Source organism: Amblyomma maculatum, chromosome 8, assembly GCF_055883805.1.
Source record: "Amblyomma maculatum isolate TAMU_Amacu chromosome 8, ASM5588380v1, whole genome shotgun sequence".
NCBI lineage: Eukaryota > Metazoa > Arthropoda > Arachnida > Ixodida > Ixodidae > Amblyomma > Amblyomma maculatum.
In genome coordinates this window covers 22,544,764-22,566,034 of record NC_139351.1, presented here as the reverse complement: position 1 = coordinate 22,566,034, position 21,271 = coordinate 22,544,764, and the positions used below count along the sequence as shown (strand labels likewise).

Sequence of the window (21,271 nt, the reverse complement as noted above, 5' to 3'; positions counted from 1 at the left end):
TAATCAAAGGTCCTCTTTCCTACGCTAATATCTGACAGGCCGTCAAGGATTGCCGAGTAGCTGACATTATCAAGCGCTTTGGTTAAGTCCATGCCCAATATTGCTCTGGTATCTTCGGTCTTTTGTTTGTCTATTATATCGTGTTAGAGCCTTAGCATGGTATCTTGAGCGCTAAGGTGTGGTCTGAAACCTACCATCTCGTGGGGCCAGATGCTGTTTTCTTCCGCGAATCGAGTTAGTCGCGTCTGAATTACCTTCTCCATTAATTTGCCTAGAGACGATGTCATTGAAATTGGCCTAAGGTTTTCTTTGCCCGGGATTTTGCCTTTCTTATGGAATAAAATTATGTCGGCATGTTTCCAGTGTTTAGGGACGTCCCCGGATTCCCAAACTTTGTTAAAATATGCTGTAAGGTGAACTATAGAGTTGTCGTCTAAGTTCCTAAGCATGCCGTAGGTTATCTTGTCTGGCCCAGGTGCTGTGTTTTCGTTGAGGTCAAAGAGCGCGGCTCTGACCTCTACTACTAGACTGGGTTCGTCCAGTAGCGGATTCTCCACCCCCTGATATTCTTTATCCACTGCCGGGAAGGCGAGGCCTATATATATGTCTTTAAGTCGGTCGATGAGCTGTTCATCGGTTCCGTCAAATTTGTATCTGGCCTTGATTTGCTCAATGTTGGCGTGGGGTTTGGTGTGGGTGGGGTCTATGAGGTGACGCAGCATCCGCCACGTGTTGGGATGGCTCATATTCTTCTCTAGCTCATCGCATTTTTAATCCCACCTTTTCTCTTCTAGTTTGAATGTGTAGCTCTCTATTTCTCTATTGTGCTCGGCTATTTTCTTCTCGAGCTTCCTGTTCCATTTCAGGCGCTTTATCTTATTCTCGAGAATTGTTTTTCGGTTCCACATATTTCTAAGTTTGTTGTCTAATCGGAATGGAAGGTCAACTCCCTCTATTGTTTCGGTGGCCTGTTTTACGTGTGAGACAACGGTTGATGTCCACTCTATTATCTTTCCGATTTCGCCTAAGTCTGCTGTTGATCTGATATCCCTGAATTTGTCCCAGTCAGTTGCGGTGGCCTGTTTTGAATTATGTACGGGCACCCCTAGTTTCCTATCAATTTGGATTTCGATTATAAAGTGATCGCTGCCAAGATTTCCGCCCGTGTTCTTCCACGACGTTTTGCCCGTCCTGTGTCCTGGTGTTAGGTACGGTGATGTGTCACAGCAGATGCTGTTGCCCGTTCTGGTTGGCTCGTTCGGATCCGTGAATAGCGAGAGTCCTGTCTTCTGAATCGCTTCCCACAGCATTTTATCTTTCCTATCGATTTTGGAGTAGCCCCATTCGTGGTGATTTGCGTTAAAATCCCCCACTATGAGCAGAGGGCATGATTTTGCTGTCCTCAACGCTTTCTTAAATGTCGCCTCAAACTGTGCCTTTTTGTGACGAGGGGGGCTATAAGCGTTCAGGACGAATATGCCTCCCCTGTTCTTTTTGCCGGTGAGAATTTCTACTAGTACGGCCTCCACTTCATCCGTACTTGCGTCATGTTCAATTGCCGCAATGTTATTCTTGACTAGGGCGATCTCTGTGTGACGTCCCGCTGAAGAGCTGGGCGACCATCTCGCGCCGTCTGCGAGCAGTGGCGGTGCCACCACCGGCGGCCTAACTCCCGCGCTGTCCGCCAGGAGCGCAACAAGTGTTGTGACGTCACGCCGAAGAGCTGGGCGACCATCTCGCGCCGTCTGCAAGATTGGAGCTCCAGCGTTGTTGAGTAGATTAAGCAAGACACGCCCACTGACGCTCGGTCCCGCAAAATCTAACACAGCTAAAGGGCAATCCATGGGTGCCCCTTAGTGGCGGACCCGTAACTGAAGTTCTCCCAGGACAGGGAAGCGGCCTACGTAGCAGGACAACTTCATGTTTAATGCTTTTTCGACTGTTGGCCCGGATTAGTTCTCGGACGAGCGGGGGTCCAGTCTTAGAGGGTCCTCGATACACTCGCTTTGTGGCGACGAGGATTGGCGACGCACAAGTCGTCAAAGAACCCCAGCTCCGGACTGCACCCTTGGAAGGCATGGCGCATCTCAAGCTACCAGACTTCGACAAAAGTACAGATAAGTGGAAACCATACTTCATCAAGGTTGAAGCGTACTTTGAAGCAACCGCCGTGGCAGATTCAGCAAAGAAGCGTTCAGCATTGCTTGTGGCAGCATTAAGCACAAACACTGTGCAGATATTGGCAGGAAACGTAGCTCCGCGAACGCCAAATGCATTGATTATGAAGAAGCAGTTGCAACTTGAACGAGTATTACGACCCAAAAAAGGAACGAAATCACTGAAAGCTATAAATTTTTTAACCATTGCCAAGCCGAAGGGGAACCAATTCAGGCATTTCCGGTGGAAATATGGCGGATTGCGGATAACTGCAGCTTTGGAAGCAGTCTGGACCGGATGGTACGGGATCGTATTGTTTGCGGTGTGAGGTCGAGTGCACTACAGAAACAGCTCTTGTCTAGAGAGGAATTAACGCTACAAGAAGCAGAGGCAATATCAATGACAGCAGAAGCCGCGGAAACCGATGTAAAAAGGATGAACGCAGAGGAGACGCCACTACTCAAATTAGGGGCATGCAGAAAGATGCCGGATCGAGTTGAACAGAAGCGTTTCATCACAGAAACTTGCAGTAGATGCAGCAGTGAGAAATATGACGAAAACGCCTGCTTGTGGGCCAAGTCTCGGTGTTACTGGTGCGGGCGGAAAGATCATCTTGTGCGGAAATGCCGAAGTCGTCTGTCGCATGCAGACAAAACGCGGGCGGCGAGAACCAACACTGGCTGTCACAGAAGGCTCGTCGAGCGACGAAACAGAGACGTCGCATATTTGGACACTAGCGTCTGAAAGAAAAAACTTTTCTGAAGCCACCTATTCGCAGAGTATTCTCGTGGGGAGGCGTCGAATTGAGAATGGAGGTAGATACCGGGTCGCCGATTTGCGTCATCCGTCGAGAACTCTGTGAGCGGTACCGCAAGCAGTGGCCAAGTCTGCAAGGATCAAACATGAAGTTGTCCTGCTACGTAGGCCACCTCCCTGTCCGGGGAGAACTTCAGTTACGCGTCCACTACCAAGGGGCGTCCGTGGACAGCTGCCCGCCCTTTAACTGTGTTAGATTGTGCGGGATCGAGCCTCTGTGGGCGTGACTTGCTTAATCTACTCAGCAACGCAGGAGCTCCAGTCTTGCAGATAGCAGCCCAAGACGTCTCGCCGGAAGACCACGAGAGCAGCTACCGCATCAACAGCACTTTCGAAGACTACCAGGACATCTTTCCTACCGATCTAGGCCTCATCAGTGGGGCCCCGGTAGTCTGCACCTTAAAGAGGGAGTCATTCCGAGATTTTGTAAGGCCCGGCCAATTCCCTATGCCTTACGCGATAAAGTGACACTGGAGTTGAACAGGCTAGTTTTCTATAGGCGTGCTGTCGTCAGTGAAGCATTCCGAATGGGCAACACCAATTGTAGTTCTACTGAAGAAAAACGGCACGGTCAAAATCTGCGGTGATTTTAAAGCCACTTTGAACCCAGCTTGTGCCAGCGAGCAATATTCATTGCCCGTTATTGATGACATGTTCGCCCGTTTAAGTGATGGTGACAGTTTCAGTACGCTGGACCTGCGAGATGCATACAAGCAAATACCACTTGACAAAGCGGCAAAGAAAGCCTGCGTCATTAACACTCATAAACGGCTTTTCTGTTTTAATAGGATACCGTTCGGAATAGCATCGGCACTGGCAATTTTCCAGAGAAAGATGGATGAGGTGCTGGCAGGCCTTCCGGGCGTAAAAGCTTACTTAGACGACGTGTTTGTCTCAGAAGGAAAAAAGCGACAACGGTGAGCGATTAAGAAGCGTCCTACAACGCTTCCGAGAACGCTGAGTGAAACTTAGATACGATAAGTGCGAACTTCGCAGACCGGCTGTATCTTATCTGGGGTGCCGAATTGACCGAGACGGTCTTCACCCGATAGAAAAGAACGTTCAGGCGATTGTAAAGGCACCAAGCCCACGTAATGTCGCGAACCTGCGTGAATTTATCGGAATGCTGACGTATTACGCCAAGTTCCTGCCTAACATGTCGACTACTCTTTTCCCTTTATATCAGCTGTTGGAAAAGAATGCACGCTGGCGCTGGAAAGAGAAACAGGAATTCGCATTTAATGCGGCTACTCAAAGGCTTAAGGCTGCCCAAGTTCTTGTGCCTTTCGATCCGAAAAAGGAATTGAAATTGGAATGCGACGCGTCCCTTTAGGGTGTGGGAGCAGTTCTGTTCCACATAGTCGGCAACGTTCATAGGCCAATTGGGTTCCGTTCTAGAACATTAACACGAGCTGTACGGAACTATTCCCAACTAGAACTAGAGGCACTAGCACTCATCTTCGGTGTAACAAAATTTCGTGACTACCTTCCAGGGCGAGGATTCACACTGGTAACCGACCACCAGCCGCTTCTGGGCCCTGAGACCGGATCGCCAGATACCAACAATGGCCGCCGCATGCATCCAGCGCTGGGCACTCTGCCTCAGGGCCTACCACTACAAGTTGCAGTACACTCCGGGAAAGCAGATGCTCAACTCCGATGCCCTGAGCCGCCTACCACAACGAGCTCCGGAATCTGTCGCGGATGGTGAACCTCCAGAATACGTCTTATCCCTGGAAAGACTGGACGAAGGTGGAGTGACAACACTTGAGCTCATTGCCTTAACAGCCTTCGACCCCATTTTGACTGAGATTAAATGTTACGTTATGAACAGCTGGCCCATAACCGCAAACTCATTACACCATTTCATACGGCCATTCTTCACCGGAAGCTAGAATTGTCAGTGGCGCATGAGCTAGTGTACTGGGGAAATCGTGTGGTAATACCGAAAGAAGCTGGTACAAGGGTGTTGCGCCTTCTGCATGAGACGCACTAGGGATCGTCGGCTATAAAAGCGGTTGCACTTTCTCTGTTTTGGTGGCCAGTGTTGGATAAGGACATTAAGAAAATATCAGCTACTTGTCAGAACTGCACCCAGAATCTGCCGCTGCCAACGGCCGCTCCGCCAGTTAAGTGGCCATTCACCAATGAAAAGTGGTCGCGTATTCACGTGGAGTTTGCAGGTCCAATCGCAGAAAAAATGATCCTGGTAGTGGTCGACTCGCATACTAAATGGATTGAAGCCATACCACTGGAGCATGCCAACACTGAAACAACTGTTAGCTGCCTGCGTTCTATTTTTAGTAGGTTCGGAGTCCCAGGAACGTTAGTCTCTGACAACGGTACGCATCTTACTAGCCAAGAATTTGATAAATATGCAAACAAATATAATATAGTGCATCTACGGTGCGCCCCCTACCACCCTCAGTCGAATGGCGCCTGCAGAAAGAGCTGTGAGAACGGTGATGGATGGGCTTCGCAAAATGAAAGAAGGGAAGTTGGAGAACAATCTAGTACGACTTTTGTTTAACTACCGCAGGACTCCGCAGAAAAGTAGAAAATTTCCCGCGGAGATGCTTTTGGGTTACGAATTACGATCCCGGCTTCTACGCTTGCAGAGCCACCGCAGGGTCAAGATGCCTGGACACTACTGCCGGAGTCAAATGTTTACGTGCGGAACTACAGTAGCGGGGACAAGTGGATATCGGGACGGCTCACGACGGCGTCCGGTTCCAGGATTGCCACGGTGTCAACCCCAATGGGCCTGGCCCGGTGACATGCAGCTCAAGTTCGTTTGCAACGGGGCTGTACATCGGATGATCATCAGCTCGAAGGTCATGTGAGCGAGCAAAACCCCCCGGTTAGCTCACCAACCACTGCGGACAATACTACTCCTACGACCTGCATTCCCAGCGGCTCAAACTCTCCGAAACAGTTTCCCGGCGTCGCTTCTCCAGGTCAGCCTACGACCGAACCAGCACAGACAGAGGAAGCCGCAAAAAGGCCCGAACAAGCCCTTAATCGTTCTACGAGGCAACGCAGACCGGTGTAGCGTTTCCAATGTTAAGGAGAAAGAAGTGTGGCATATTCTTTCAGCAGTTTTTCCGTTGCGCACGCGTCAGCGTTCGAAGTCAGCGTTCGGAGCGGCGGCCGCTATCGCCGCTCCCTCCTTTTTCCCTTTCCCTTTCTCGCGTGACGCATGCCTATAAAAAGGCGAGCCTACGTGGCAAATAAACCCAGCTTTTGCTCTCTTGTTGACCGGCGTGGCTTCTGTACCTTGGCGCGCCGCTTGCGGCTGTGGCGATGCTAAAAGGACAAAGATAAATTTAGCAGGTCAGAGTATCATTCGCCACAAACAGTGGTCCTTCATGATATGTGCTCTTACAAGATTGTAGGTTTTTTGTCCCAAAAGAGGGTCAGCATAACCTTCCCTGCGGATAGCTGGGCTCGGAAATTTTCTGGTTGGACATCACACTTTTTGCAAGCTCCTAACTTTTACACATAGCCGTCACCCCATTGGACCGGGACCCTCTTTCTGTGACGCATTTAGATTAGTTTCCAACTTTCACTATTCAGAATCCAAATGGCAGAACGTTGTTCCTATGTGGGTGATGGCGCTACTGGGTTAGCCATTTTTATACTTCCCTATACCGATGCTTTTGCATCAGCACAATACTAACAACTTCCTACTAACGTACAGGCCACTGGCCCCATGTTTTTTTCAGTGTGCTTGCACTATCGATATCAGTCTGACGATAAGAAAGTGTACGTGTTTGTCTGTAGCTAGCGATCTACCGAAATAAATAAATTTAACAGAGCCGAACTGTGCTGATCATGAGTTTCGAACCCGCAGTGATGAAAACAAATTAGTTTCACTGGCCAGTGTGCACCAGAGCAATACGCTATTGCTATAACAAATCACCCCTTGTGGCTAACTACCACTCTATCTTGCTATGCATTGCATTTTGCCGTCTTCAACTTCCACCCATGAGCAATGGATCCAGAAAGCACTGCTATTGCATTGCCCTCCTAAGGTGTGTTAGGCGGTCCCAAAATGTTATAGTACACCACCACTAAGGTCCACAGTCACCCATTTCTCAGATCCTCTAAAACAAACGAAGCCCAGCCAGAACTAAACAAAATTAACATGCACTCACACAGACTGCAGCATTTGATTTTCATGCACGACACATAGGTATAGAGATTTGGCATCATCCAGGCATATGCACTTTGTTAGGGACTCGGCAGCAACAATGCAATCTTGTGAACTTGGCTGTGCCTCCACAAAATGCAAATTCATATCCAAGGAGACAGTGCTAACAGTGCTTACAGTCAGGACATTAATGCATACTTTAACTTGTTCAGTTCCACTTGAGGAATTACTGGAAAGCAAGATGATTTTTACATTTGGACCGAAATGCTATTTGTGCACACACAGGAATTTTTTTCTCTCGAGATTTCTCAAGGCCTGTAGTGCAGAACCGGAATGACCCCACCAACATTTTTGAAACACTGTGCCACCTTCTCTACAGTCACCTTTTCCTAAAAGCAGCACATGTCCCACTTTAATGAAGTTCTTTCTGAGTGTGTACCCTCTGATCAGAGATTTGATGTCGGACTCCAGACTGTGGTTCGTTTTTCGTGTTACAGATTTTGAGGACCATAGCTTTGAAAGTGCTTGCAAGATACAAAACTTTCGCACAATCTGAAAGTGAGGGTATCGTGTTCCTTTGATAAACCTGCTCAGAGTACCATTCATAGATTCGAATGGGAAAAGAGAAAGACACCACAATGGGCCCCAGTTTTTTGCACTTTCCACAAGGTGAACTAGCAGATGAGAGTTATAGGTCATATAGTCTGTTCCGTAGAAGCTTTCATACTCCACAAGAAAATTCAACATTTCCTTCTAGATCTTCATGAGGCGTTCTATGTGAGCTGATGGGCCAAGAAGATAATGCATAATTGCAACAAACTTCAGCCAGTGCTTACATTGTTTTTCAGGTATGTAGTCCTTCAGTACGACAGGGGAAAAGAACATCCAGTTCTTCCATCGTGACGCCTTCCATTCTTTGATGTCAGACAGAGACCTCGGTAACCTAGACATTTCCTATATAGGGGTCAAGCTCAACAGTAGCCTATTTGCATCGTACAGGTGCTGCTGCAGTCTGAAATGGCGACAGTGCTGTGACTTCAGCCACATAAACAAAGTGCTTCTAACAAAACCTAAGCAGACTCAGTGCATATAGTCTACTGCAAACCCTGCTCCAAATGTAAAAAGCAAGCATTGTTAAGACACTTGTCCCTTTATTGCCACAGCTTGCTTGCTGATTAGACCTTGCCTTACTAGCGTGGTCAATAAATGAATTGTGTGTCCTAAGCTTGGCTGTTAAAGTAGCTGGTAGATACACACGGCAGAATCCATAACCTTTCGGCACAACTTGGCCAGGGTCCTCACACCCAGCACACCCACTGGCCCCATTAAATTGCGCCATGTTCATCATTTCACACCTCGCAATGCTGTCTACTGAACACGGCCCAGGGAATGCTATAGACCGCCGAACATTTTCATCCCTGTCGTTCTATGCCATTCCCTCCGCAGACAACTCATTCATAACTTTCACAAACGGAATCAAAAAAGTGTTCATGAAAGGTTTACAGGAGCCTGTCCACAGGCCTGCCAACAAAAGCTTTTCAATTCTGTGCTTTCATGGGAGCTCATTCACCATAACTAGCAGTGGCCACATACTCAGATTAGAACTCTCAAAGAGAGGGACGCCATCAGTGTTGAAGGTAAGTGTCACGTCCCCTTTAGACAAGGGCAATTGGTGATAGTGCATGCTCTGTGTAATATCTCCCACATCATATGAAACTGCAGGCACATCAGTCCTCTGCACTGCAGACTCAAGTAGCTCTCGAAGCTAGCTTTTGAGGTTCATGACCAGGAAGAAGGAAGAAGGCTTCAGAGGTCCTCAGGCGTGTGTAACAGATTACACTTGTGACATGGAACATCTGCAGTCGCCTCGCCTATGTATTCTTTGCAAGCACTACAGTATAAGTGCTTTTTGTATTCTTTCTCACAAGCAACAAAATGCCTAAAGAAGGCGCACTTTGATGCCGCGTATGTCACCCCTGAAGGCAAGTGGGCACCAATGAGTCGTATCAGGCTCTCTGTTGCCTCCTTGGAGCGTTCATGGCGCAAGCTGTGAGCCATGACCATCAGCAAGCTTTCTGCTAGCGTTAGGTGCGATCCCGGAAAGAGCAGGCCATCCTAAAATGAGAAACAGTAGACAACACTTGAGGTGTCACACCAAGTGAGGCCATTGAAACAAATGAGCACACAAAATACCCCTGTCACGTATTAAACACAGTTAAAGGTAAACCTTTTATTGAATGTTAATTTCATAAGAGGGATGAAAAATAACAGCCTTTATAGTGGATAAATGTGTTACTTTTGCAGATCATCCAACAGCTTAGCTGTACACTTCTGACAGCTGATATTTAACCCGCTTTTTCATGCTGTGGAACCTATTCAGTATAAAAAAGCAAGTTTACCAGTTCACCAGTCCGTTCGTCAGACGAGGCCTCGCGACTCTCGGGCTCACGCGGATCAAGGTCGCTCTCATCAGATGTTGAACTGCCGTCGACATCATCCGATGAGATCATCGCCGGACGAATCATCTTCTAGAGACTTCCAAGGCTGTGATTGACTATGCGCAGTCTCCTCAGCACATGGACTGGATCCGGGATTTGTAATGCCGGCTTTTTGTTTTCCACCGCTTGCACAAGCGCTCCTTTTATCACCCGATTCATTTGAGTCACTATCAGCTTGAGAGGCTGATGGCGTGCCAAGTAATTCCCGCTTCTTAAATCGGTACTTTGAACGAGGTGGAACTTCGCTGAACGAGTCCCATAAATATCTGCTGTACTGCCTCTTTGGAGGCATGACCTCGATCGGCGAGCTAAGCAGACCGTAGCCCGCAGAACGTGTAGAACTGATGCTTCTTCAGCTGGACTAGAGATTTGAGACAAAGTACGCCGAACAAGTTACAACACAGCACACACACTGCAAAGCCTTCCCGCAACTCGAAAGAAAAAAAAATACGGCGTTGTACGCATGATGCAAGCTCTAGAGAGAATGGCAAAATACGTAAGGTAAAGAAAGACTATTTCGATAAATGTGCAGCAACAAGCCCACAAACCCACTTTTAATCGCTTTCGGTCGCAGCGCCACTAATAATATGTGCGTGTGGACGCCTTTTTTTCTAAATTGCTGTTGGTAACCTAGCTGCGGAGAAAAAATAAACCCATTGTTTTTATCCACGAGATATGAGCAAAACGTTTTTTCAATTCATTTGCAGGTGCACTCGTTTAACTGGTCAATGGGTTTAAGCGCATGCTACTTTAGCGCCGTCGCATCGTTCGCATGTGATTTGGCTGTGTTATGAGTGGCACTACCGGCGATCGAACTGTGAGTTGTGTGCGGTGCGCGGTAGACGTTGAAACCCACGTGGAATTTTTTTGTCAAATACGCACCCAAAGCACGTGCAAGGATGTAAATTTCCGATATTCCACACATATTGGTAAAATGGTGGCGGAAGCCAAATGGGATGTTTATCTCGTCACCGCGATTGCGGACCCAGTGGTTGGCCTCCGTTTGCTCACCGAAGAAAACTACATAAAGGTGGTTCAGGGTTCAATTCTGAACATCCGATGGAAAGATGGAGAGCCAGCAGCTCCAGCAGAGCTTCTTGCGCTTGGTCAGTATTTTTTCCTTATGTTCATGCATGTGCATTTTTGGCCCTTTGTGGACGTTGTAGTGCTTACGCATTGTCTCTGATAGGTAAAGACCGTGTAGTGGCCAAGAAAAGGGACAAATGGCAACCGCATATCTGCTGGAGCATAACGGCAGCAGCTCCGAGGGAGCAAGACGACCGTAAGTATATATTGTTTTAAGACCTGTGGTCATAATCGTTGTTTGCTTGAGTGAGCGTCGTTTTCTTTTTATTTTTTTTTTCATTCACAATCATGATGGCTAGATTGAACGTTTGCAGCACGGAGTGGTATCGCCAGAATTGAGAGGAATTATATGTTGCGTTGGCCAGTGATCATGCCTTGTCCTTTAGAGAGTTAATTGCAGCACGGGCACATAGGCTTACACCGCGGCCTTGGTCGTGACAGCCTCTTTGTGTCGTTTTTGCTGTCCCCTAAAGTCGTGAAACTGAGTTTTAACCGCGATGGATGCATTACTGTGGAGGCGACTTGCAAAAACGACCGTTTTCTGTGTGATGTCAGTTTAATTCGGTAAGGTATCCGTGTTCAAATTAACATGCAGGCCGCCAATGCGCCGTCTTGCACGTGCAGTTTCGGACATTGTGGGCATATTAAAGGACGTAGTCAGTCAGCAATCATACCAACAGATTTGATTTCACTGGAGACAATATTCGAGTTGCTTTTAATATTTTTCTACTGAATGCTCTAGGTTGGTGTGTTTTTTCTGCATAGTTATGAAGAGCCTATGAGAATGTGATGGGGCTGTGTGGCATTTCCAGTTCTGTAGTTCCATGTTTGCTTACATATAGGTTTAGCTGTTGCTTTCTAAATCCCATTGTTCAAGCTAGGGATTGACCTACATGGGGCTCAGATCCAGTAAAAGGCACAGGACTAGCTTTAAGCTAGGAAAAAAAAGGACACTTTTGCTGAAAGGCCTGAATTCTGCCTCCTTGAACCTCATAAATGACAGCAGTTTCCGGTAATGTTAATGCGCAGGGGTTTCACATCTACCTCCTTTTCAAGAGAGCCACACAAGAGGTTCTCAAAAAGGCGAAGGCAAGGATACAGAGCCACACTGCAGAGTCAACGCATTAAGTGGATAATTTCGAGTCATTGTCATAAAACAAAACCTGTCGCCCTGTCACCTTGGCTGCCTTGGACGAGGAGAGCATCGTCGAGCAGCTGTCAGGCAGCGAGCAGCTCATTGACGTCCTTCGCACTGTCGAAATTCCATCGGGCGCCTCGTTTTCAGAATTCACAGAGGTTTACCACGAGTTGGAATTGTGCGCTGGGCTCACAGATGCAGAAATTATTTGCCAAGTGCTTGCGGAGTTTGAGAGAGACGACGACGATGACTCACCTGCAGCAGCACAGCCGAAGCAAGCTGAGGTAATGTAAGCAGTCGCAACCCTTTCGTCGGCTTACGGTGACACTACGACTCTCGCCGAAATTCAGGCGGACCTGTTAGCACGGAAGCGGAGCGTGGTGCTGAAAAGCATTCATGACTTTTTCCGGCCTCAAAGTCAATAATAGGCAATAAATTGAGATTTTGAGGCCAGCCAACGTGGATATAAGGCACTGCTTAACAAATCCATATGAACGTGCCTGCAGTAGCATGTCCGACTCAATCTGAAGGGTTCGATTCCCCTCACTCTCCTATCTGAATTGTAAAGTTTGAGTTGGCAGCACCTGACAAATCCTTCATTTCACACAACTCTACGACCAATCAGTGCTCTGCCATGTCTGCTGCAGCTACCACCTGCCAGAGCCATGCCCATTGCTTTTTGCTCACAGCACCAATGCCAGGTTTCAGGGAGAATGAGACACTACCACGTTAAAATGGTGGAATGCGGTGTTGGTTCACAGACTTCCAGAAACTCATTCCCACAAGACGCAACAAGGTTTCACAGAGCATCATGTACTGGGGATCCAGCTTACACAGTGAGAAGTGCACCACCAGAGAGGTGTGCCCGCTTGTTCAACTGGCACTCAGATTTTAATGCGATAGAGTTAATTCCCTATTCTACATCATACAGCACTTATCGAGCATTGCTCTGTGGTAACAGGTGGCTGACATGTCTGGGTACTGATAAATAGCGAGCTCATCTGATATGTGGCCACGACATAGCTGATTTGGCAGGAACTGTCAATTCTAGCCTTTCTTTCCAGAATGGTGGGTGAGATCAGAATCAGCCTTCCAGGACTCTTAAATTCTGAATCAGACCTGTTATCCTTAGGCCATGCGGGCACATTTGTATGCCATGGTTAAACAGGGCTTTATTTCTATGTAGGATGGCCTTTCAAATATAACTGCTAAAGGGTATGTGTGAGATAACAGGGGAACAAATAAGAGACTAGTAATATAGTGAGTAGCAGTCTATGCATATGCCCAAGGATCCACAAGGAGAGCTGAAGCCACCTGGAGCCATTAACGCTGTCGCATCAAACCCATAAAGGCGGGGCTCGAATAGACCCTGATATTTTTTTTTTGATGCGCCTGTGCATAAAGTGGTGGCTAGAACGAATGTTAACACCAAGAACGGTCGTCCATATTTGGAAAGAGAAGGCATTACACCCATGTCACATTGGCATTCAACTCAAACGATGCTCAATTAAACATCTGAATCACGTGATCCCACCACATGCGAGAAATAATAAATAATCTTTTGATTAGTTAAAAGTGCAATTCGCGTACCGGTGTGCCATTCATTTGAATTAACCGTCAACTGAACTGCTTTTGAAAATGCCCATGTAACAATTATTCAGCACTAATCCCGCATGGCGGAAGAAATTGCGCAGCGCTGTGGGTGCCAACGACTTCCACGCATCGGCGAGCATACTAAGTGATCCAAGCAAACCGACAGGGTAGGATTTCCTACTGTTGAGGCACACCACCACCACCAATCACTGGATCACAACACCGACTCAGTTGAGTGCCTTCTCGCAGCCGCGTTTCACACACACAAAACAAAGCTCCTTATAAAATGTGGAGTCAGCGTCTTGAAGAACTAAAGCCGAGTCAATTCAATGCGAGCCACAGTAGCGACAGACCGTAGTTCCGTATCAGCACGACCACGGCTATGCCTGCTCGCTATGCTCGGCAACGCACGTGAAACGCACGGCAAACACACAAAGGAACAGGCAGGTGGCTGCGAAGGCAGGCTCAAAGAGCTTGAAGCCGAACTTCAGATTCACAGCCAAAAGAAAGGAACTGCAAATACGGCTTGAGGAAGCTGAAAAAGCTGCTGGTAAGCCCGAAATTGATGCCTGTACCTTCAGTATGGTATATGTGGTCGTTTAGTATTCAGCATACATTGTACAGAATCACTCAGTATAAAAGGGACAAAGTTTGAGCATTCAACAAATGATTACAGGGAAGTTGAGTGTGATAAGCAGACTTATCCAGGTTTGCTAGTTAGAATTTTTCTTGGTTCTTTTAGACCTTTATAGAGAAAAAATGAATGATTTTGTTTTGTTTTTTTGTGAACTGGTAATTCCCTTTCATGCGGAGCGATCCTCTGCACGTAATAGTTTTTTTACTACATGATGAGTTGGTAACAGGGAAACAGCTAACAGTAAACAAAGTGTTCCTGTTACACGCAGTAAGCAAGAAATAGAGAGGGTCCATGAAAAGTATTGTGTGCAGGTTGTGGAGACTCTGAGCATTGAACTGGCCACAAGACCTATCTATAGTCTGACACAACTCGAGTCAGGTAAAATTTCGTTTGAAGGAAAGGACATTCAGCCAATGACATCATGTATTTGTCACGAGATTGGCGTTATTCCTATTAAGCTGATATTAATCCTCTTGCACGTGGGCTGCATGCAGCCAGTAGAGCTCTAATGCGTCCCGCTGGTCCAAAAATTTCTGGCTTTGTTCTGAAAGCATGGGCCAGTTTCATAAGTCCGCTTTAAGAGCAGACTCATTTTCAATCTGAAATCAACTAAAAGACCTTGTCCAAAGATGCTATGCTTTCTTTATGAAAAGCAAAAGAGGCATTGGCGCCTTATTATGCATAAACTTCGAACGAATGTTAGCTGCCTTGACAACCCTGCCGTGAGAACGCTACGCATAATTGCAATCTTTATTGCATGCACTTTACACGTGACCCTGGCTGTGTTTTTAATCCATTCATTTCTTATGGCTTGTCACCCTAGATGGACAGTCAGCTGACATAATATGCTAGAATCAGAATTAAATGACATCAGTTTGTTTCACCATGCTGGTGCCGGCTGTCAGTCAGCTGTTAGCGTCAAGTTGCTGAAAAAAACATTAACTAATGCATTTAATGACTGAGAAAATGACGTGTATTATACCATCTTTTTGTTCAAGCTCTTTACTTCCGATATTTTGATTTATATAAACCCCTGGCGCAGACAATCATTCATGTTTCCTTCATGTTTTGCAGAGCCAGGCCGTATGGTTAAGAAGCTTAAGAGCCCCAGGTTGTACCAGTTGCAAAAGTATGTAACCTCCATTTGACTTGGCCACTCCTGGCTGCATGGCTGTGTTTCAGTGAAACTGAGATGCAAAACTTTCTTCTACTGCGTGATGTCAGTGAATATTCAAGGACCGATGGCTACCAAAGCTATTCCCAGCATTCTGCTATGCTCTCCCTCATAATCCTTGTATGGCTTTGGGACATTCAGTGAAATTTACTAGTAATGTAAAACCTTTTTACAAGAGACACTCAAAGGACACGAAAAAGATGTCTCCTGTAATAAAAATTCTAAAGACACTATGTTGATCACTTTATTGCACACAGCATATAAATGCATTCACATGGATTAACAGGAAATTGTTCAGGAAAACTTAGTCTTTCATACTAGCTTATCTTTTTGTGAGTGCAGAGTGTATTCCTTTCCAAATTCTGGAGGTAAAGCACTTTGCTTTGCAAGCCTTCCTATTGTTCACAATACCTTTGAAGCACACGCTCGTCACCTTCAGATGCTAACACTTTTGCTTTTGAAATGCCATCGTAGTCATCCTCTATGGCACACGTGCCTTTTATTTGCACGAAAATTGCAGTCTGTAAGCTCTTCGGAAGCACACAAGATCCACTCCTGGGGATAAGAATTCCTCAAAACATTCTGGTACTTCAGCAGTTTCTTAGATTCTCGCCCAACCGTCATCTTCAAGGAAGCTTTGCACAGCATCCATATATGGGCCTCTTACATCATGTCACCATATTTAAAGACTGCTTGTCTGAAACGGTTTTTTACTGCTTCACTTCTCGAGCCATTCCAGTGAACTGAAAACACCTGAACACCAAACATCTAATTAATTACTATTGTTCAGTCTTGCTGCCTGTCGAGCAACAGGCGTTCTACCAACCTTGTTTTGTACAGCAACTTGACTGAGTGCATCATCCCTTTGTCTCTTGGTTGATGGTATGGTGTACAGTTTGGAGGGAAAAAATAACTGATGGCTTTGAGCATGAGAACTTTGGTTCTGCAAGAAGCATTGTCCACAAAAATAAATACATCAGGAGTCTGAGCTTTCATCTTGTGATCAAATGTTAACAGTGAGGAGTTAAAAATGCTGGACGTCATTCATGCATTTCGGTTCACTTTGAAGGTGACAGTAATGAGATGCCAGTGGCTGAATCAACAGGGCCGTTTTGAGTTTCAAATCATGGGGAAGCACTCGTTAGTTCCTGACATGTTGCAACAGAAAGGAGGCTGACATGGAACAGAATTTAGCTAAGGGAATCTAAGTGCAGCATATAGAAGTTTTGGTATGCTTCAGCTGCATTTTATGAGCATATTTGGGTTGTGTCTTTTATAAAGTGTGAAGAATTTACTGCAGGGACCCGAAAAAGTTGCCCTTAGTAACAGTGTCTCTTGTAACGAGATTTTACTACCATTTCTTTGAAATTATAATTTTTTTCTTACCAAGAAGGCAGTACTGTGCATTGCATGTTTTAATTTTTTAGAGCCCCTCTCACGCTCTTGTTCATCTATATAGCGGCATTGCTGTTATTCCTATTGCTGACGGAATTAAAAGAGAGAGAGCCTGACACCCGACTGGGCACTGTTCGGGCCTCACTCAAGCCAGCATCAACAAATGCCCCAGGCTCTTCTTCTCTGCTCCCTACCTCCGCATCCTCCTCTCGCATTACTTTTGCTTTGTAAAACATTTCTAGACTGTCCTGCGGAAAGGTGAAAGCTGCCGCACGCAATAGTTCTTTTGCATTGCAAAAGTAAAGTAGCATAAACATCTCAACCAGTTCTTTCTGAAGAATGAGCGACACAATTAGTGGAAATTCTTCTGCCACTGCTGCTAAATGTGCCGCAAATACAACATCGGGAAACTTTAATCTGCCGCCTACTGGCAACATATACGGAGAATGATGGCTTTCTTTTATAGGCGAAAAAATATGGAATACCCTTCCACCCCAAGGTAAATCTGCTCAAAAGTTTGCTAATACATCCAAAAAAATACTTTCAGCACTTTCACAGTGTATGTTGATTTTGTTTACCTGCTTTGTGCACTCATTTCTAATAATGTAATTTAGCATGCCTGATAAAATACCATGATTGTTTCTACTTATGCAATTTGACACATTCATTTCATGCATACAAGTTGATATATCGCTCTCGTCGCTGTTCTGAGTTTTACGTTTGCGAAATGTCTGCATCTTTGTGTTTTATTTTTTTTACCCATGACTAGCCTGTGGCTAAGTGTCCGAACAGTGGTGGACTCATTTATATTGTTTTTGAATGATAAAAAAGCTCAACGCCGGCTCCGAGAGAACTCTGTTGTTCTTGTCACAGAGGGCCTTGCCGTTCGCACCACTGAAGCTAAATAGCAGCTCACATTACACATAAATACAATACAGACTATCGTAATCATTCTCAAAATTTTGTTCTTCTCATACTAGCTTTAACAATTAGTTGATAATGTACCATTAAAGGGGATATGTTCTATGCATTGCATATTTTTCCAAAGTCCATTTGCTCTTCAGAATTTCTGCTTTCAGTATCTTGAGATTGTTCATTAATTCACAGACTCATTGTGTCCATGAGTGGCAGCATTCTTCAACAGCCTCCTTAGTTGCCTCTAATCTTTCAGCTAGGGGTTATTTGTACCTGGTGATATTTTGCTCAGTACAAGTTAACTCTCCTGTGCTTGTGCAGTGGGGAGCAGGCTTGCCTATAGTGCGCTGACAGTGCTCTGTGGAGCAAGTCACTGACATGTAACTTTAGGCTCTCAGTTTCAGTTATGCATCATGTGGTCATGCGTGGCAGACCATAAAGATGCCTGCTCATCGCTTCCTTGTCCAGCCTCCGCTTTTTCCAAGTACCGTTCGAGCTGCTACCGCGTCACCATGCTGCTGTGTTTCTTGAGTGCAACGAGACGACCAGGCAACCAAGCAAGCACGAGTGATAGTAGATTAACGTGCGTTCCTGCATAAGCACCACTCGCCGCTCCTGTGCTTTTGCGTGGAAGAAATCTCTACAGATGCCAAGTTCGCTGTACCTTGTAGGTAACCCAGAGAAAAGACACGCCATCAAATTGCCTACAACGGAGTGTATGGCGGAAACCTTACATGGAACAAGACGAAAACAGACACCAAAGAACCAATTAGACCCATTTCTCGCACTATTAGCCTGGTGGATGTTCTTAAAGGGACACTAAAGACACCCAAAGATGCTATGAAATTATAATAAACTGCATTTGGTGACACTGTTGCCGCATATCCGGCAGCAAAAAGTCGAATAATAGCTGAGATATTGCGATAAGAAGTTGGAGTTTTTTCTTGTTCCCGCCGGTCGAATTCAAACTGCTGCTTCCAACTACGTAGTCGGGGTTCCACCAATGACGTAGGTGGAGACTCCGTGATTGCTGGCGCGCAGGCAGCGGTGAAGTCTAGCACCGCCGAAATGAAAGCATGAAAACTACCGCCGGCCGTAGCCCTCTTGCGGTGCAGCCTAGCACCGCCGAAATGAAAGTATGAAAACTACCGCCGGCCGTAGCCTTCTTTTCGCGTTTCGCTAACAGCCATGGAGGAAGAAAAAACTAGGAGGGAGTGCCGCGGCGGAAAAGTGAAGCGTAGTCATAAAAAAAATAATGGAAAGAATCATGGGAAATTAGCCGTCACGTGGTACGACAAGCGGTAGCCGGTAGCTGGTTTCGGTTGCGGTTTCGCACGCTTCCCTCTGAAGGAATGCCTTCGCGTGGCCTTCGCTACGCGACGCCTGCACTAGAAACCTGAGGCGCGCGCTGCGAGCAGGCGATGGATGAAACTTTGGACTTTTAGACGGGCTAATCCCGTGGGGGCTGCCGCCGTCGCGCACTGCACCCGTGTATTTCGCGAAGTATGGCTGGGTCCTCTCAGCTGCGCCATATGAAATGCTTGCGGGGCTCGGCGCACAAAGACGAAGCACGCGAGAACAAAAAGAACGAGGGGCTTCGTCCTGTCGTCCGTTGTGTTCTTGTCCTCTGTCTTTGTGCGCTGAGTCCCGCAAGCTAGCCCACCAAAAAGTACTGCCATATGAAATGCTGCGTGGCGGCCGGGATCCAAGAACTACACGGATATACCTCGGGGCTGTCGCTCCAACAGTGAGTATCCTAGCTGTTATGCGCACTCCTGGAGAAACGAAACGTTTGTTTGTCAGGGCATGTGCATGGATTGTTCGAGACGAAAATCGTTTGATTCATTTAGGAAATGCAGACCTCAAATACACATTGTTACGCTGAAGCCAGTTCCCCGGGCATGCAATGTTATGTCGAATTCGTAGTCTCCCTGACGATACCAAATATGAAAAGGCCAGCTGTAGTTACCACTAGTGTGCCTATAAACACGGAGTACAATGCAACAATTGTAAACAAAGTAACTTATGTTTTACGACGAGACGCACAACTTTCGGCAGACCACTCCGATAGGCTTTCCGCGGGGACATCCGAAGTCACTAAACAATACCATGTACTTTGGTGCATTTGAGTCTGGCAACTATGTTGGCTAAATTCCCAAGAATCATTGGGCGCAAGAGAGAGAAGGGAGCGGCGTCAGAGGAGGTTGGCTTGCGGAGGTTGCACGCGCTCCCTCCTAGTTTTTTTCTTCCTCCATGCTAACAGCAGCCACCAGCCACGGATCCCGAACCCAATAACGAAGTTTTGGCGGCCACCGCTGGCCTGCACTTCAGCGACCTCAGCCCTATAGAGCGTGCGATGCTTTTGAGGGCTGAGGCGGCTGGGCTAGCGGGATATCAAGAAGAGCAAGAGCATACAGCAACAGACGAGATGGACGAGGCGCCAGCATCGACTGCAAGCGAAGGTGCCAGTGCGGCAGCTATAATCGCCGAAGCTCCGTCACGACTGATGAGTACGGACTGGTACGTAGAGATATTTTGGAATTCTTCTACAGTATTCCTAGTAGCATTGATTGTGCAGCCGGGCGTATCGGTGTATTGGCTAAGCGGGCATACTGACCTGCGTGTCAGCCAACATGGAACGCAGTGCAACGTTAGCAAGCCGAAAGTGTTTTTCAAGGCCCCTCTTTGGTGCGGTCGAAATGTGCGCGGAAGTAACGTCTTTATATACAGTTTCGACTCATGATAATAAACCCCGTACGCATTTACCAGCTTGGTGGATCTCCTTTATGTAGTTCGTATGATAGTACAGTAGGAGTGGTTAGCATAATTGTTCGTGAGCTTACCCAACACGTTTTGTCTTTTTTTTTAACGCGGAAAGTCTGCGTTAATAACCTTTGGGGTTGTTTTCTGCATGAACTATACCTCGGCTGTTGTTTTTAGGTGCAGTTGCGGACATTGTCAAGTCCTCGACAATTTCAAGGAGCTCGAGTGTCTGTGCTGCCGCGAGATGGACCGTGTCGTCACGGCTCATCCCGAAGGCTGCATCACGGAGCACCCGGAGTTCAGTCTTCTGTGTCTGAACACTACCGTACTCCGCGTTGCGTACTTCGAGCTGCGTGCACAGGGGGCAGACATGAACGACGATATCCACAAGTGAGGTTCTGTGTTTGATGCTGCCTATAGCCATGCCCCGAAGGTTTTACGCTGCGCCAGATAACGGGGAAGTTGTTTATGTCACATGCTATAACACTTCAATTGGTGCTCATGTTTTGTTGTTTCCCAGAAGGTACCGCTACACAGCGTACCGCCAGTTTGTCCGTTGGCTTTGGCGTCGCCTGGGGAAAAGAAATCGTCTCGTCTTGCCAGCTTGTGTGGTGGCCAAGATAAGGGCATCATTTCCAACAGATGCACCAACGGGATTCCAGTATGCAGAATATTAAGAGGCAAGTAAAGTCAAATTCAGTTTCCTGTAGTGTGGTTTAGATACTCTACTGCCAAAGGTAAGGGCAGAAAATTTTACATGGCTTGTTATCTCATCCTCGAGTTGGCAGAGGTGACATTTGCAGGTGCATTTTAACAAATTTATGCATTGTCGTTGCTGTAGCTTGAAATGCAACTGAATCAGTTCCTTATTAAAGTTACGACCTTGTTATTGTTATGATTCCTGTTGATGGGGCGTTTGAGGTACTAGGCCAAGGCCTTGATTCTG

The 21,271-nt window shown here is 46.6% G+C and overlaps 1 protein-coding gene across 1 annotated transcript; it reads left to right on the top strand.

Annotated features, from left to right (window-relative positions):
* Nucleotides 1-10,691: 10,691 nt before the first annotated feature.
* Nucleotides 10,692-21,233, top strand: LOC146180711 (uncharacterized). The gene is made up of 4 exons (XM_084575635.1): nt 10,692-10,730; nt 19,826-20,082; nt 20,503-20,715; nt 20,846-21,233. The coding sequence occupies exons 1-4, from the start codon at nt 10,692-10,694 to the stop codon at nt 21,000-21,002; spliced, it is 666 nt and encodes a 221-aa protein (XP_084431761.1). The 3' UTR covers nt 21,003-21,233.
* The last annotated feature ends 38 nt before the right edge of the window (nt 21,234-21,271 follow it).